At 39.1% G+C, this 18,221-nt stretch overlaps 1 protein-coding gene across 6 annotated transcripts in view; it reads right to left on the reverse strand.

The window, feature by feature from the left end:
• LHFPL2 (LHFPL tetraspan subfamily member 2) overlaps positions 1-18,221 on the reverse strand; it is a 114,634-nt gene that overhangs the window by 15,425 nt on the left and 80,988 nt on the right. For 3 of the 6 annotated variants that reach the window (XM_079330209.1, XM_079330212.1, XM_079330211.1), the window contains exon 3: positions 440-1,221. In XM_079330209.1, the coding sequence (XP_079186335.1) occupies positions 440-869 (430 nt within the window). In that variant the 5' untranslated portion in view covers positions 870-1,221. Of the gene's footprint in view, positions 1-439; positions 1,222-1,417; positions 1,457-5,253; positions 5,582-14,315; positions 14,377-18,221 lie in introns of those variants that run through there. The other 3 variants (XM_079330210.1, XM_079330214.1, XM_079330213.1) reach the window with 3 other exon arrangements.

An 18,221-nucleotide genomic window follows, 5' to 3' on the forward strand; every position in this document is an offset into this window, starting at 1 on the left:
TAGCCCTGGGGTGGTATTTACTCTTACCACAGTCATGAAGCCTTTGAGACACTGAGGGAACTGCCTCTAGTCCATGGAAAAATTACTAAAGTAGTGAGAGGGAGATAGACTGCCTTAATACGAGTATTAACTTTGTTCTCTGCTGGTAGCAAAGGAGAGAAGTTTTTGTAGCTGAAAGAAATTCAAACAGAGGGAAAAAAAAGAGCAGCAAACAAAAGCAACACTGGTCAGTTCATTCTGGCACGCATCAGGCTACAATTCTGCTGCCAATGTCAATATGTTACATGCTGTGCAGCTATAAATTTCAGTTATGTTTGAATAAACACCAGCATATAGAATCACTTTGGGTCTGCCTAAAGCAGGCAGGCCAGAATTGCTACGTTTCTCCATCTGAATTACCTCAAAATTAAATGTTTAGTTGCTCTCAAAGTGCACATACCTGCAATCCCTTGTAGCAGCCCACAGACATTAAAAATGCTTTTCTTCATAATACTCTGCACACACATAGTAAAGACAGACACAAAAGCCACGGTGCAGAGAATCATGATTCCCATGGCGAGGAAAATCGCAGTTGCCTGCCAGAACCCACTGGCAATCTCACTGAAGTTTTCAGCATAGGGACCACAAAGCGTGTCTCGCCTGGAGAACTGCATGTGTGAGATCCTGGTGCAGCGCCCGTAGATGCCCAGCGTTGGACGGTAGGGCTCCTGCGACCCCCCGGTTCTGTTGTCCCCCTCCTCGGAGCTGGAAGGCTTGGCTTTGCCGATCAGCCAGTCTGCACTCATGAAGGCAATGAGCTCCGCAAAAGCCACCACGATACTCAGGAGAGTCCATAGCATCGACCGACACGTTACAATGACATGACACATATTGATCTCCAGTGCTTGTGATCAGTGCAGCACACGTAAAATCCAGACACAAGGGAGAAAAAATTAAATTAAAAAAGGAAAAAAGGACCCTAAGAAAGTCACTGTGGCTGTTCTGCCTACTTTCTCAACTTTCTCACAAAGGCCAAGATGAAGCTTCAGGAGAGAAAGTGAACAGCCTCAAGTCTTGCAAGGAGTGCAATCATTTGCTCTCTCTGTTTAGTTCTTCCTTCTTTCTTTCTGGGATGCTGAGCTCTGAAGTATGGTTTTCTTTCTTAATATTCATACTGGCACATGACACTGCAGGCTGGTGGGGGGGGGCTACAAGGACTGCCCACTGTTTGACATCACACACCTACAAGAAAAGAGAAAACACATCAGCAACGAGAAAAAAGTCACTTCCACCCCCACAACAAACCAATATCTGGCACAGATTCACATCAACAATACAAAGCTCTAACAAGGGCTGGTCAAACAGAGCCTGCTGGAAAACCTCCCTGATTTGTTGAAGGAGAGTAATTAATCTTTCCCCCACTGCTGGCAATACTTACAGTATCTGCTGTGCCCTATCCCACGGTGGGTGTTTGTCAAACAGTTTGCAAGCAAAGATCTCAGTCACCCATCAGTCCCACCCACTCCTACCACCACACCCCCATCATCTTCTTCTGGTCCAAACTACCAAGGGTGTTGGCAGCCACCCAGCAAAACGCTTGGACACGTTTGAGCAGTTTCACAGATGTGCAGCTCCTGCCTTCACTCTGGGGAGGCAGCACAGCCCTCCGTCGGGACAAAGGCTGAACACAGCTCCACATGCCACAGGCACCCAGGTGCAAGGGGAAATGAAGGACATGAAGGAACCTTGTTCCGACTTTCTGGGTTTCTGCTGACTGCAGTTCAACCCCGCCTCAAGAGGAGGTGAACAAGACTACAGCTGCAGACAGCTCACCCTGTGATGTGGTGACCCCTATGAAGCCTGGATTTTGCAAGGAGTGGTGCCTCCCCAGGTTTGGGATCAAGGTTTGTACCAGCGTTTCAGGAAAACAATCTGCCTGCAGGTGTGTCATACATCTCATCTTGAACTGCTGCCAGCATTGGCAGCCTTTAGTGACTTATGCCATTGTAAACAGGAATCTGTGGAAAAGCACCCCAGTCACTGCCAAGGGGCCAAAAGCCCCCATCAGAGGAGCTGTCAGTCAAGCCTTGAGCTTTCTAACTCCCCTCAATTCCCCTCCTCCACAGCCCAGTGTATGCTGCAACTGCAGCAAAATACTCCCCAGGGCTTTCCCTAAGCCATTATACTGCCTTCCAACAGTGGCTGATGACATTCCCAGAGTTACACTTATCTTAGCACAAGAGGCAAGGATCACTATACTTCCAACTCCTATCCAAATATCAGCCTCAAAATAACAAACAGGTCATCGCACACGCCTCTGCTCTTGAACTGAAACAGTTTAGCCTGAAAGCAAGGGTGGGAGCAGGAAATGCCCTCATGTTACCCCCTCCATGATGAGAATTTAGCCCTCCCAAGTTTTCCTCACTAAACCCCAAAGACTGACATTGAACAGGAGGCAGGAGAAAAGAACCAGATCTGGACCTCCTTGCTGTGCTGCTGCAGTCATCAGATGCCAGAAAAACAGCCATCCCCAACATTTTTTTTAGGTTTGTCATGGTGTTGGTATTTAATTTCTTAGGAGTTCTGAGTCAAGTGGTTGAATATCAGTCCCACTGAATGTAAAATGAAACATACACATGCAACTTCACACATTCAAAACTTCATCCAGAAATTTCTACTACCTTCTATATCATACACAGAGAATCATGCGCAAGATTTCATCTGCCATCTCTACTACCCCCATACTAGTTGTAGTGAATTATCTAGATCTACAGATTCCTTTGATATAAGAGGCTTAAAACTGATGTGCCAACAACAGAACTTGTCTACTGTAGTTTGGTGTTATGTCATTGCCTTCAAAAAGGGCTTTCAGACATAGTGAGAAAACAGTTCTGCTAATTTTCCATTTTGGTGGGGGGAGAGCAATAAGTTTTCAAGCATACTGACATACTAATGACTTGAATACACCCTTTGTAATAACAGAAAGCTGAAGTGTCAGCCTGCCAAAGAAAGTTAATTTGCTCAGTATTTCCACTTTAAATAATGATTGGAATGTAGGAAATGTCCACTAAAAACTTACATTCTTCTGATGTCATCTCCATGACTGAAGAGAATTTAATCAAAAATGTTCTTATTTTTTTAAAAGATGCTCCGAAAAAGCTCTAAAATCTGTATTTTTCTGCAAAAATGGCACCTATATGAAGTCCTCGTCTTTGTAATTCCAGGATTTTCAGTGAGATGGAAGGGACATAAGAGCTGAACCCCCATAATGGCCGCTACTGTTGACTCTGTACTGCTGGATATAAAACATCATTTATTGAACACAGATGAAAACAAAGTTCATATTTACTTAGGGAGGTGGAAATTGTAGGTGCACACTGGCCATAAAAATATGTCACTGATAACAAATATGGGAAGCTATACTAGAATAAAAGACCAAATCATGGCATCTGAAATGTAAGCACAATAAACTGCAGCAAAATTTTAAGACAATATCTCCAGAAAAGTCACTGCTTGAACAAAACAGCCTGTTTAAAGCTGATATGGAGATCATGTCAAATCTCAGGTGTCCACTTCTCTGTTGTGCAACTAAGGGAAACTTCGCAGCATCTAAAGGTGTACTAGTAGATGCCATTGAGAACTACAATTAAATTGAAAATACTTTGGTTTTGAATAAAACCTGTACAATTTGGCTTTCCCTAGTAATGAGTACTTTATTCTGGTGCAAAACATACCAAGAGCCAATACACATAGCAATGTACCCTGATCCATGGGTGAACGGATGCATAAGCTTTTTCTTGCACTAGAGACGCGCTGAAAGGAGAGTACTACTCATCTGCAAGTCCTTTTTGTCAGACAGACAAAAACATACAAAGCAGGATGGCAAGCACAGAGGAGGGGCAGAGGTATTTCTTTCTGAGACTTAGGAAGGAAAGCTTGCAGATGAAGTACTGAAGACAAGTTCCAGCTCAGTCACATTTACATAGTTCACCTTTTCCTCCCAATAACCTCTTTCCCGTTCTCCTTCCAACAACCTCCTACCCCCTCTGGCTTTCTCAATGAACTTAACCATCTCTCATTTGGCTCCAACAACATGTCTGTGCTATACATGGAAGCCTCTCACACTACAGGCTGTGCTAAATAACTGTGCTTCATGAAGCTTCACTCTGGTCACCCCTGCTTTTTTCCCCTCCATTTTTGCTCAGCAGAAACTCAAACCAGGCCCTTGCAAGGCTGAAAACTAGCTGTTTATTCTTCCTCTCAGTTTCCCATCCCTCAACAAGTTTTTTCCATGACAGAACCGTATGTTCTTCACAGCACGCCACTCAGCCTCCACTTCTGACCGACTGTCAAAATATTTGCTCTGACAATCCAAATTCAAAACACACAATGGTTCTTTAACCCTTTCGGTATTAACTCGTTCAAAGCAATTCTTGCTGAAGAAGCAGATTACAGGAAGTAGCCTCACCCTTTAGTCATTTGGGCCTCCCCCTATTTTTACTACTGCATTTGATCACGCTGATGTGGAAGGAGGCTATCCATGCTGGGAAACAGCCCTGCACCACACTGCCCACTTGAGCCACACACCATAGCAGCACGAGGGTCTTGGCAGGGCTGTTCTGACCCACTATGTAACCCACATTCCTTGTCTGGACAGAACAGGCTCCTGAATGGGTCAAAACTAAACCTTCAGCCTCATTTACCTTGGCCACCAGAACCATGCTCATAGTCACGCTCTGCATTAAGTGAAGTCTAACACAGTGAAAAGATGTCAGCAAGAACATCAGATCCTCAAGGCATCCAAATAGAATAACTGTTCTCAAATACAAAATTATTTTGCTTGCTTTAATCTAACAAATCAAGCCAACTTAAAACATTGCTAAAACTTTATTTCTCTCCAGATTAAATTTTGACAACCAGATACGCTGCCTCCAGTCATACTTTCCCTTTTACTATACAATACGTCTTTGTTTGAAATATATAAACAACATCTATTTTTCTGAACTAGGTAAAGAAACAAAATTACCTACATTTTACTTACACTGACAAAAACAGAAAGTGAGAAGCTCACCCAAATCGAGGTTTTGATTTTGAAGATGTTGAGCTGCAGAGCTTTGCTTTGGCATACCAGGCAGATAGGAACAGCTGCAAAGTTCAAATCTCAGTCAATCATATGCCATGGCTGTTTATTTTAAAAATGTGTCTGACAAGCAGTGTACAGGAAAACGACAAGTACCTTGTAGAACAATGTTATGGACAGTCCTTCATGCTCACCTTATGATCTGACTGAAGTCAGAGGCTTAGACTACAATTCAGCTTTCACCCTTTCCAGCCCGGTTCTGTCAGCTCAAGAGTGAGAATAAATCATCTTTAGATAAGTGGCTTTTGGCTTGGCTTAAGCAAACAGCTGAATGGAAGGCCACACAGACTGCTGAAGCCACCCTGGTTTATAAAATAAATCCAAGCACAGTTAGACATTTTCTTCTAAAGTTTGTTGGGGTCCAAAGTACAACTATATGGAGGAGTTTCTAAATCTTGTTTACCATACACGAGCTTGAGCATCTCATAACCCAAAATGTGCAAATCTTGGAAGCCTGGGTTCTGTTTTCTCTGGAATGTTGTTCATTAACAGATATAAACTCTCAGAATATGCTCTGAACTATGAGTGTGGAAGTGGCTCCTATTTGTGTTGATGTTGACTACTATTTAAAACAAATAGAAAGAGGATCACACAATACAACTTAATTACCTCAAGCTCACTCCCACCCAGGTTGACATGAGCTCCCACTTCAAAAAGCTTCCATCCTTAGGTGTTATTGGACAAGCAAACTATTTAATTGTGAGCTCACCCTGCCTGGCAGAGCGAGACAGCCATCAAACCACTGAGGTAAGAGGGACTGCACTTAGGACAATGTGGTATGAGCACTAGAGATTGTTCATTTTATGCGTAAGTGATAAATGTTGGTAAATAAACTTCTCCTCCCACTCGATCCTCTCAGCATTCTTACAGGAACTGCTGCTCAGAAGGGAATGGCAGGTTTCTGCCAGCTTCCCTGCAGTCTTCAAAGCAGCAGAGCAGACACCTAGCAGGATTTGTCAGGAGACAAAAAGGTGCACCTCTGCATTTTTACCCCACACACTTAGAGGTGAATTGCAAATGTAAGAAGTACATTCATCACACTCCCTTGTCACAAGAGAACAGCGACAATAATTATTATTTCAGAAAAGACCAGTTGTCTCAAATGATTTGGTGTAGGCTCTCTGCAGACCACAAGGAGCTCTGCTGGCACTGGTTTCTGATAAGCACTGCATACTCACCACAGGAAGCACCTGGACCAAGAAGTGGGAATGACACTTTATTGTGTCTTTGTTTTGTTTTCTAAATGTAACACATTTCAAAGCGATAAAAAATATTCAGTGTCAGATAACAAAATGAAGAAGGTGCTTTAAAGCTGAAGTGGTTGCACAGCTTCAGACAAATAGCTGAGAATAAGCAAAGGATTCTCCACTCACCTATGAAGTTTTATCAAATTATTGCCAACCTAAACAACATTCCAGAACAGTTCTGTAGTTGACAAACAAAGAGGAAAGTTTTGATTAGTCTTCACTTGTAAATTAAAGAATGAATATTTGCACATCTTCTGAATATTTAACCATTATAAAAGTGCAGGCATATTAATGAGTGCATTATTGTGACAGGTGGTTGAAAACACATCAGACTAAACAGATTAATTTCACTGGTAATGGAAAGAATGTAGACTTAAGATGCATCATGTCTTGTTCCTGCTGGCACAATGTAAGATATGAAATGGAAAATGAAAATATTTTTCAAAATAGTCAAAACTCACTGAAGTCTCCTAATCAAAACCCTATTTCCTTGTCTTTCCTTTGAATTACCCTGTTTACTTCAGTCTCTCTCTACCAAAGGAATGTAGATGTAAAATTTAAATTAGAGCTATACCTCATATGCCCAAATATTATGTACACCAAGTGAAAAATAAATGTATAAAACAAAAGAAAATAATTATGACAGTGACTGTTGATTTCCTGAAGCAGGACATGATGTTTATTCCATTCCATCTTGCAAATGCTATGGAATATGCCATTTAATTACAGGTGGATTTGTTTCTAGAATACATCACTGTAAAAGAAACAAATATAAAGCTTCTTTCCAACTTTAAAAAGAAAAAAAGTGGTTGAAATGCACTATTCTTTTTCTGACCTCATTAAAAGCCATGGCAAAACTCCCACTGACTTTAATGGGGCCAATACATCACTGAAAAATCACTAGAAGAATGAAAGTTCCAAATTTTCAGACCAACTGCAGGGGAGGTTTAAGCACAGAATTCATTTCACTCTTCCCTCATCCAGACAAAACTTTGCTTATTGCCCCCCCACTAAGAGGAGATCAAATTAACTCAGATTTCCAGCATTGCCTCTGAAGCACAAACTCTCAAGCTGGAGATTTGTTCCATTGCTCCGTATTTATTGACTTACAAAATTCCTTAAATCTGCAGCCATTATGTTGTGTTTTGAAAATTTACTTGGGATCTTTTGTAATTCCAAAATTTATTAAACCTACAATGTTAAGAAAAGCTAATGTGTGGTATTTCTATTGTTGCTTCTCAGGAGAAAATTACACATCATATCAAAAATCATCACTAAGGGAGCAATCTTGGCTACAATTACTGATAGTCTAACTGCTCAGGAATTTACCAGCTGGGAGCAGAATCACGACTCTCCTTTCCTAGTTTGATTCCTCAGCAGGTCACTGAAGTCTCAATCTTCAAAAACCTCATTTGAGGCGCCCTTTCACTGATTACCTACATTATCATATATGCAAGCATACTCAAATATTCATTGTGTTGTAATTACTTCTTATCAGAAAAAAAATGGGACATTAGGAGAAAAATGGGAAGTCAGAGGGAAGGAACTACTATTATTTGGTAGCAAATCCTTGCTATTTTTACACTTAGGATTTTTACTTTAAAAGGAGGCCAGACTACGGCTATTTAAATAGTTAATAATGTGTGCATAAACTAGAGCATCAGACCAAAACCATACGGAATCTGTGCTTATTGTAAAAAACAACTCACTCCCATGAGTTCATTGTGACATATTTGGAACTACTCTTATAATAATTTATTAATATTGTACTAAGATATTTATTATACTAATACACTGGTTATTGTTTAATACGATGCTAGTGAGAAAAACAAGCAGGAAAGGAAAGAATGACTCAGTTGTGACACTTCTCAGCAAACTCTAGGGAATGGCTTACTAAAAAGACAGTACTAGCTCAGGAAAAGCCTCACAAACACAGTAGATCAAAGATGTGAGGATTGTTCGGAAGGAACAGTCTTTCACACTGGCAGGAAAAGAAGCTCTTTTTGACAAACAAGCTTAAGAGAAAGGCACCTTTGGGACGTGCCTATTGAAGTCAGGCGAATACAGAATACCATATTCATGAGCTCTTCGTTTGCCCTTAGATAAAGCAGACAGCCCTGCAAACAGCCTTGGTTCCTTGAATGAAGGAAACACCACTTCAGTTAATTCCCCAAAGGAAACCGCTGCAGTATCTCCTTTTGCATTTGTAGCTCTGTCAGCAGAGCAGCCACAAAGATTATGGCTCCCCAGCCTGCCTGAACAGTTGGGTGGGTCATTCTGCTGAGATGAGATCTAAGACTGTAGACACAAGGACTGACCTTTGCAAGAAGGAAGGACCCAGAGGTGTTTGCACTGTTACTCACAGCAAACAATCTCCTACGTCAGTCCTTCCAGATTGCTGCCAGCCGGAAGAACACCAGGTATTGACTGCTCCCCAGGTGCATGACGTGTAACACTCCCACAGTAAGGAAACTACACACTTTTGGCACAGCAGGATCTTTTCACTTTGGAGTCAAAACACACAGCGCAAGCAAACTACCTGCCACGATAGCAGTGACTGATGAGATGGAGAACCTATCTTGTCACAAAACAAATGTAATCATTCTTGTTCCTCTTAATTCAAGCTGAAAGTGAAATATTCTTCAAAAACAATCAACACAGACAAGCAGGTCAGCATAGTAATGCACAAAATGTGTGTACCTTACAGGAACACCTTTAATGTGACTTTTCATTGTACTTGAACTGACAAGAACCAGCAGTGGCTCAAGTAAGTGAAATGGGCTGTGATGGATCAGAGCTGCCACGCTTCCGTACTGACAAGGATGTCTGAAGTATCTGGGCACCATATATAACAGCAGACTTGAAAAGATTGCACTAAAAACCATTCATACAGGAAAAGGCAAAATACTGAGACACTGGGCATATTTCTGTGCACATCAACTAAATGAGACCTATAGTCATTATTAATTAACCTCTTGACTGTGGCCAAAGCGAAGAACTGAAATGAGGTATTTTCAATACTGTATATTTAATTCATCAATAATTACAGGAATGCTGTGTTGAGAACTCTAAAATGGAAGCTCACTGCAAAAAGCTTGAAAAAATCTAGACTAATAGCTGAAATTCTGGAAACCCCATTTCAGAACAAGAAGCAAAAATAAACAGATTATTAATTTTAGCAACTGGATTTAATTCTAAAGCCAAGATTAGAGATACTTTTACAAGTTGAGCCATGTGCAAAATTCTGACTTGTTTTAATCAGCTTGACTTGGTAGACTAGATAATGCTAACACTCCTTTTCTGTCCTTAAAATGTATACAACCACAAAAATTAATGAATGTTTGCAGAAACTGAAAAGGGTTAGAGGAGGGAGGAAAAGTGCACCTTTCTCAGCTTCACTTTCTCCAGAAATGCTGCCATGCCTCTGTCTTTGATGTCACGTGGTTGCATTAAATGGTGCAAACTACAACTGTGTGGGGATATGCATATAGGTCTGGTAATGATCCACCTTACTGCCATATAAATACATAGGCAAAACAAAAGGAAGAAAGCATAAATAACCATCACAGCCCTCTGGATGAGATGTTCCTCACTTATATAATGAAGCCTGTAGCAATACTGTGAACTGAACCCAAATGCTGCTGCTAGAAACCCTAAAACTTTGGGGATTTAATATACTCTGCAGTGTCTTGCACTGTGCCAAACACTTTTATTGTCATCCTTCAAACACAAACTCCAGCTATTTCTGTGTCACTTTGAATCTCTAGCCCTAACACACCACATGCAAATCACCTTTCCTTCTCCACAGAGGAGGACTGTTGACATGGTCAGATCTCCATTAGTGACTTTGATTTTCTGCGCACTGAGAAATGGTTTAGGCATCAAACTGCAGTTTTTTTCCTACAGTATCTGCTGCTGAAACAGGCAATTACCACAGCAACATATCACAATAGCTGCAAAGAAGTTCACCTGTAAAGAAACAAACTTCCCTGTATGACTAACCTTCTCCACTTGTGCTTGGAGGAACATAAACTCACTCGTAACATCTGTAGTGGATGATTTCCCAAATGTATACCTCATTGAAGAGGATGAAGATACAGATATTCACAGGTCCCACTAGGCTGTAGGGAGTGGACTTAACTTCATGACAGACCACCTTTCACCATATTGGATTGGTTATCTTCTTTCAGTTCTCAGTGACATTAATCCTTTTGAAAGCAAATACAGTCTACAGACTAGTTGGGAGGGTAACATCTGATTGCACTGTAGCCAAAAGGTGGAAAGTTCTTGATTATGTCTTTCCCATTGGGAAATGCAAATGAATCAAAATGCATATCTGAAGATCTCCCAAGGAATAGACAAAATTACTAAGAAAAAATTTCCTGCACACTAAAAGCTTTATGGAAATCTCTCTGCTCTATAAGTTTCAAACATTTAACTGAATTCCGGAAATTATCTTTAAATGTAAGATTATCTATTAGATCTACTTATTCATTTCAAGTTCTATGCAAGTATAGAATTCCATGCCAAAGTTAAAAGTACAGTACAAGAAACAGTTTCATTAACTGTCCATCCTGGAAGCTGCTGTTTCAAACCAATTCTAAACACTGCACTCTTGCATTCTGTACATTGATATTGACTATTACTAGCTTTAATTGGTTCTTTAAAATATATGATTGCAAATCAAAAATTTTATCTTTTGTTTCCTAATAAATGCTCTCCTAAAAACCAATTCATTTCACCAGAGGCAAAATTAATTAATTTGAATAAATGATTAATACAATGTATAAAGCGGAAAAAAATTATGGTCATTCGGACTAGACATGTACTTGAACTTATCAGAATTTTACTCAGAATTTTGTACCATGACTCTGATTTGGGACAAACATTGCACATTTATCTCAGGTGACAAAAGAGCCAGTCTTTCTCTATTTGGCTATGTTAAGATTGCAGAATTAGAACTTCAGCTAATGTAATCAAATAAGCAAAACCATTTCAGCCTAAAGCAGAATATACTGAACAAACCATATTTTCTCCGGTTTTTGGTTTGTTTGGATTTTAAAAACACAATGTTCTCTGACTTTTGAGCAACAGAGTTATGAGATGTCCAATGCATCAAGGAGAGGAAAAAAATAAAATTAATAAAAAATGGACTACTTTAATACAGAGAGAATAAAAACATGCAAGTAGAAAGAGCAACATTATAATCTGTAAAACAGTTTTGTGGATGGGGGATAGAGTTTTTTCCTAGTGAAACACTGCCTAACGTATTAAAATGTTTTCCAATGACTGCTACCATTATTAAGCTCCAGATCTCTGACAATGGGTAAAATCTGCTATCTAACACAGTTGCAGTTTTGTGTATATGTGTATATATATTTAGTACAAAAAGCTTGGAAACATTCTATCCTTAAAAAATTTACATTCTTACTGAACAGAAGTTGAATCAGGAGATCTATTTTGACAGATAAAAGATTAAGGACATAAAAATTCTTATTTTATTTAACCAGCAGAAATACTTCTATAAAAGTTAAACTCCAAAAATTATAATCTCAAAGCCTTAAGAAAAAAGCATAAACTGTAACAAATTGCACAATCCACTGAATAAATCAAGCAGGAAACAAAACAGCTTCACTGTACACCCAGTACCCTGACAGTCTCCTAGCACTATTGGATGAATGGCGTTGACAACACTTGTAGATCATCAGTTTGCCATCCATTGTGCCTAAATGCCACAACACCCTCCCTTTTTCATCTTTATCAGAGAATACAATTCCAGAGGAAACTGGAAATAAAACTCGTTAATCTGGGTTCAGACTCATCTTCAGAAAAAGTAAGGGATTGTTTCTCTTGGAATATTGCTTATCTTAAAAAAATTAATTTATTATCTAGAGTAAGAGCTGACAGATCTATTTGGCATTTTGCATAGGATAAATTCCAAGAATATACTCGCTGGTGTAGACTGCATTTACTTCTCTAGGTAAACCAGAACTTACCAAGGTAAAAACCAAAACCCAAACAGGTTCAGTGAAGCATTTGAATCCTGTCTTTTCTAATTACTTTTTCCCTGAGCTGTCATGAGGGCAGGAATAACAGAAAAGAAGCTCTCAAAGCTTTTTGGTGCAGCCTGGTTTATTTGCAGCAAAGCCAGAACAAAACATTTAACTGGACTGACTCACTCACCATTTGGGTAATGAACTCATCTGAATTGAGCTGTGAAAATACCAATTTGCTTGAGATGACATAATTGCTGTTGCAAAAACTAGATTCCTCAGTAGCTCTCCTAGAAAGAAGGCTTTGTTGTAAGACAGGAGAGAGAGGCTCTTCAAGCAGATGGTCCTGGGGATGTGCCCAAAGGCCAGTTGGTACATGTGCACAGCCAGGTCAGAGCTGTCAGCAGTGCTGCAGCAGCCTCTTGGCAGCAGGCTGTCTTCTCACAGCTGCAATTTGTGCTCTGTGCCCTTGCAGGTTCTGCCCTTGTAGGGCCGAGATCCACATCATGTGCTCACTCTTGTGTTTGGAAAACCTCAGCATGCATCAGGCATTCATGGTGAAGCCATCACCACTGCCTTCATTGCTGGTGTCATCTGCCCTGCAGGTGATGACTGTTTTGCAGCATTATTTTAAGATGCTGCTTGAGTAATTCTGGATAGAGCAGAAGAAAAAGTTGCTTATCTTTCACCAAAATCCACAGAAAATTCTATTTTCTCTGGACTGAAGGAGACATACACAGATTGGGACAGGAGATGCCACAACAGGTGGCAGTTGTGCTCCTCTGTGTTCAAGGTGTACATCATTGGCTTCAGGAACATTCACACATTTGTTTACTGTGCAAGTTTTACCCAAGAAAGGAAAGAACTACTTTGTTCCTTTTTTACTTCAATCAAAATCTGCTATCCTATTTAGGGAAAGGGAACACAGAAAGCAGAAGGTACTAGATGGCAAACTAATAGTTTTTTATTTTTCTTTCTTAGTATGGTATGGCAAATAAAACACTGTAGAAACTGTACAATAGTTTTGCACTGGAGTCAAATACTGTTTGCAGTATGTGCATACCCCAACTCTCTGTATTCCACAGACACTGTCTTGTATGCAAGAGGGCTTAAAAACACAGTTGAAACTGCAATAAAGTATGCTGAAAGAAAAAGAATGCACATAGCTCCTTTCCCTAAAGTGGAAAAACCTCTGTGTACTAGATTTTGCTGTTTTATGACCTGTTATAAGAAGATTATATAGAAATGGTCTAGCTGGTTGGTTTGTAAACAAACAAACAAACAAACAAAACAGGACAGGCTAGGTTAGATAAGATGTGTGTGTCTGAAATGTAAAATTAGCATGCTGGTCACAGTCATACCCAGCAAAACAATCCTCTTCCTTGTTTTCAAACTTGTAGTTTTGTTTAAGGCTTTTTTTTTTTTTTTTTTTCACAGGAAGCTATAAAAAGAAACAATAAGCAGAAAGTGCTTAAACCACAAGCAAATGCAAGGAAGAGATAAGGTGAAATACTAAAAATAAATCTGGAGCAGTTGCAAGCTGGTGAGGAAGCAGAGTAGCAGTAAAACATCCATGTCTTTATGCAAATACAGTTAAAAAGAAAATAAACAAATAGGAACCAGCTGGTGAGAGGAAGAGCATGGTGGAACAAAGCACACTATGGAAATAAAAACACAGGCTGTTATAATAACCTGTACAGGAAAGCTGCATGCATAAGAGAAGGTCAATGCAGTATTACTGTAATCAGAGACAACAACAGTGTGGAAAATATGAAGAGAAACAATAGGAATGTTGGACATTCCACAGCACCTGTGTGGAGACTGATAGCTCGTTCATACTCCAAGAGCATGGCAGTCAACTCAGACCTCTGTGCCATTCCCCAGGAAAACCCAGCAGGTCATCTCAGCAGCACCACCACTTCTTGACAGCACCGGAGCAAAAACGGCCGGACTGGCCTGGGAAAGGTCTGACGCAAGAAGGAGTCCCTGCACCTTACAGATGCTTTTCAACACTCACCTGTACAAAAAGTGACATTACCAGAAGTCTTACAATACCAGTGTTGAATGATTACATAGGAAAAGCGATACTGAATTTTGTAAGAAGCTGTAAAAGAATGGCAGGCAATTTAAATGTGTGCAAAAGAATGGTCAATCATTGTTCAAACTTTGGAAACTCTTGGGAAATTTATAAAACTAAGTTTAATATAAAAGACAAAGTTATCAAACAGCAGTAACATTTCAATATTGAAGAATGTAGTGCTGGAGGGCAAAAAAATCAACCCATACTGAACTAGGACCAAGAAACAGGAAACCTATTCCTACAGAGTTCCTACAGAGTTCCTACAGGAACTCCTGTAAGCAATTCCCTTAAACACATTAAGAACACGAGATTATGGAAGTAAGTCTAACCTTTTAATGGATTGTTCCTTTAGAATGACACGCTAAACCCCAAAGAGTTAAACACTATTTCTTCTGGAGCAGAAGACCAAGAAGGGTCTTCAAGCAGGCAGTGATCCCTCTGTGCAATTTAAACTATATTTTATCTCCTGAAAATGCTATGAAAAAATGCACAGAACTTTGCTGCTGAAGACAACTTGAGTTATACTAAATCTGGGCACATCATCCATTTTTCACATAATTTTTCATTATATTTCAGATAATCCAGTTTCCTAAGGGTAAGCTACCATTGAAAGTATTCTAACTGAGGGATCACAGCTTTCAAGAATTCTATGCAGCTGCTAAGATTAACAAAAGTTTCCCTTCACTCTGCAGAGTCATGTCCTGAAGATTATGATGAACAAATACTAACATTGATCAGAAAACTGTGATTACCTTAAGCTTATTTTGAAACCATTCAATAACAAGTGTCTAGCACCACAGCACTGAAGAAAAAAAGTTGACTTGTCCATTCCCTCATTTGCTTTCTAAGACAGCAGAGAAAAAAAACAACAACATTCATTTAGGTTTGTTGGCAGTGTACATACATACACTTACCACTCATGAACAAGCAATTCCTTTATAAGACAAATGAAGGACATAAACAATTAACAGAGAAAACCTCAGTTTGCCTTATTTTCCCTCCCTGTCTTGGTATACATAAGTATTTGCATTAATAGTGAAAAAGTGGAGATACTGAGCATTTTTGAAAAGCATGTGATTTTAAGAATGTACTATACCTTGGCTGTTTAAGTGAGGTAGCATACAAAGAACATAGTTTAAATTTCATATTTAACTTGATAAAATTAGCATTAGCGTAGAGCAGATTTTTAAGTCTGACAATACCAAAATGTATGTAAATTAATTCAAAGTCATGCACCACCACAGTTTCACAGGGAAAGACTGCTATTACAGTACACATAAACTGCTATGGATGCTGTCAAACTGATGCTCTGTAAAAACTAGACAAAGAGAAAAAGGAGAATACATCCCATTCATTTTTCCCCCTGCCATGAACGCAAGAAATTAAGGGCCATTTTTTTCCAACAAAAAAATTCAGGAATGTCCTCTAAGGTGAAGTGATGGGGATGTGTATTTTGTTTTACTTTGAAAAGAACTGTTAGATAAATTTTGCAGATGTATAGATATTAATGCATAATATTATTTAGCTCCTAGTTAAAATTGTGGCTTAAAGCACAAAACAAATACAGACAATGATACTGATCTCTGAGCTGGTAAAATGCTTTCATGTATGCACCAGAATATTAAGACACAAATCCCTCTGGTTAGTGACATTGTCTGAATTCAGTTCCCAGAAGAAAGTAATACAGAACATTAAGTCTGTAGACATATCTCAACTACAGCAAAGCTTTTGAAACAGTAAATAAGTTTGCATGCTTTCGGGTTTTTTTCTCCTGCAGAGAAAGATTTCACAGGATATTGTAAATGTTCAGTATAATTTAAAAATGCTAACTTAATTGCCAACAGTTTATGATCTCATCATTTCCATGAGGCTTGCCTTGCTATTTTACCACAGGAATAAAAGCTTCTTTGGACACTAAACACACATCTACAAGTGTACTCTTGGAAACAAAATAATACAGAGACTTAGTTACTATGTTTTCACTTAGATTGGCTGGTATTCAGGAAGTGAGACTCTGATTGCTAATCATCTGAGAGAGCCCTTGAAATGATGAGTGACCTTTTAGAATTCAGAAGAATAAACACACAACATGAAATCACTGGGAAACAGCTTCTTAAAGAAAACAGGTAATGGAGAAACATAGTTGAGAATGAATGCATATCTGACACATCTAACACATCCTGACTTCCATGTTTTGAGCCCAACAAGGCTGAGCACCAGCCCTCTCCAGAAAGCAGGGTTGCTTGCTTTTCCTCTTTAAAATTCAGATCCATGTTTACAATATATTCACATTGATCACATATGCTGCCAACACTAGAAGACTACCTATGTTAGAAAAAATGTTCATGATGTGCCACATTGTGAGTTCAGACAATAGTTTATACTAAGCGCACCAAGCAGCCATCAGAAAATACAATCAGGCGTTTTCCAAAACTGCATGTGGAAAAGACAGTAAAAAATCCAGACCACACTAGAACCAATTAAATCAAAGGTAACCCTAACAACCTTTCACTGTATACAGACATGATATTTAGCAGAGAAATTCAAGAGGCATTCATGTAGAGGAATTCAATCTATTGAAATAGAAGTCAGTAATTGGATCTGCCTAGAGTAATTGCATATCATAAACACAATGAACTTGAAGCCTTGGTGTATATCAAGGGCTATGAATTAACCAACACCAATGAGATTAACTGAGGAAAAGGAAAAGGGCTAATAAGATACTGATGCACTTTCAAGCAGCAATGCAGCTTTCTCAGTTAGTACATGAGAAGGAGATAATCTTTTGCTATATCTCAAGAATGCATGTATGTGCTCAGATGTCCAGAGAATTGCAGACAAGAGAGATCTGGAATGTTTCTGGCCATGGAAAAAAAAAGAAGGAGGTGGGTATGGAGTGGGAAGGGAGGGTCTGACAGGGGGATGGCATCAGAAAGAACCCTACATCAAAACTGTTCCATTTTCTCCATCAGAAAGGGAATGGTGAATTAATTTTAATTTTTAAAAACAATTGAAGGATCCAGGAATCTGGACATAGCAGAATTCAAGTATTTCCTAAAGATATTTGGCATAACATAAAATATGCATACATACAACATAATACATATAACTAGCATGAAACCAAAAAAGACAACATTCAATGAGGACAAGTAGCAAGAAAGGGAAGTATATAAATACAGAATGAAGAATAGCTAGCAGTACTATAGAAAAGGAAGTGAATGTAAAATGGGTAGGAGTCAAAAGAATGACAAGGGGATAAAAGCAAAACTAAAATATTCCAATTCAGAGATGTGTTAGTACTTTACTAAAACACAGAAAGCAATGATTACATGCACATTCAAAGCATTTAGCTTTTTGCTTAACATTTCAGAAATAGGTAGAGATAGCAAGAGTGATCAGAGGACAGCAACAATGGCCAGAGGTCTTAAAAATGCAACAGGAGGGAGGACACAAGGAGCATTAATTCATATGAAAGAGTAGATATGACATTGACTGAAGTCATAAAGCAACAATCCTAGAAACAGAGTTCTGGATCACAGTCCATAAACCCTTCATAGATTAACATTTTGTCCAACAAACAATCTTGACCTTAAACACGAAACAGAAGCCTATATGGGCAGTTGTAAAAACAACTGCAGCACTGAATAGAGCCATAGGAAAATATAATGGAACAGAAAAAAAATCTGTGTAGGGTTACCATTAAAAAATCTGTATAAAGATTTTCTCTGCCTTTCTTTCAGTTTCAAGTTTCAGCAAGGGCTGTGAAAGCAGCTGTGGCTGGG

This window comes from Erithacus rubecula, assembly GCF_903797595.1.
Source record: "Erithacus rubecula genome assembly, chromosome: Z".
NCBI lineage: Eukaryota > Metazoa > Chordata > Aves > Passeriformes > Muscicapidae > Erithacus > Erithacus rubecula.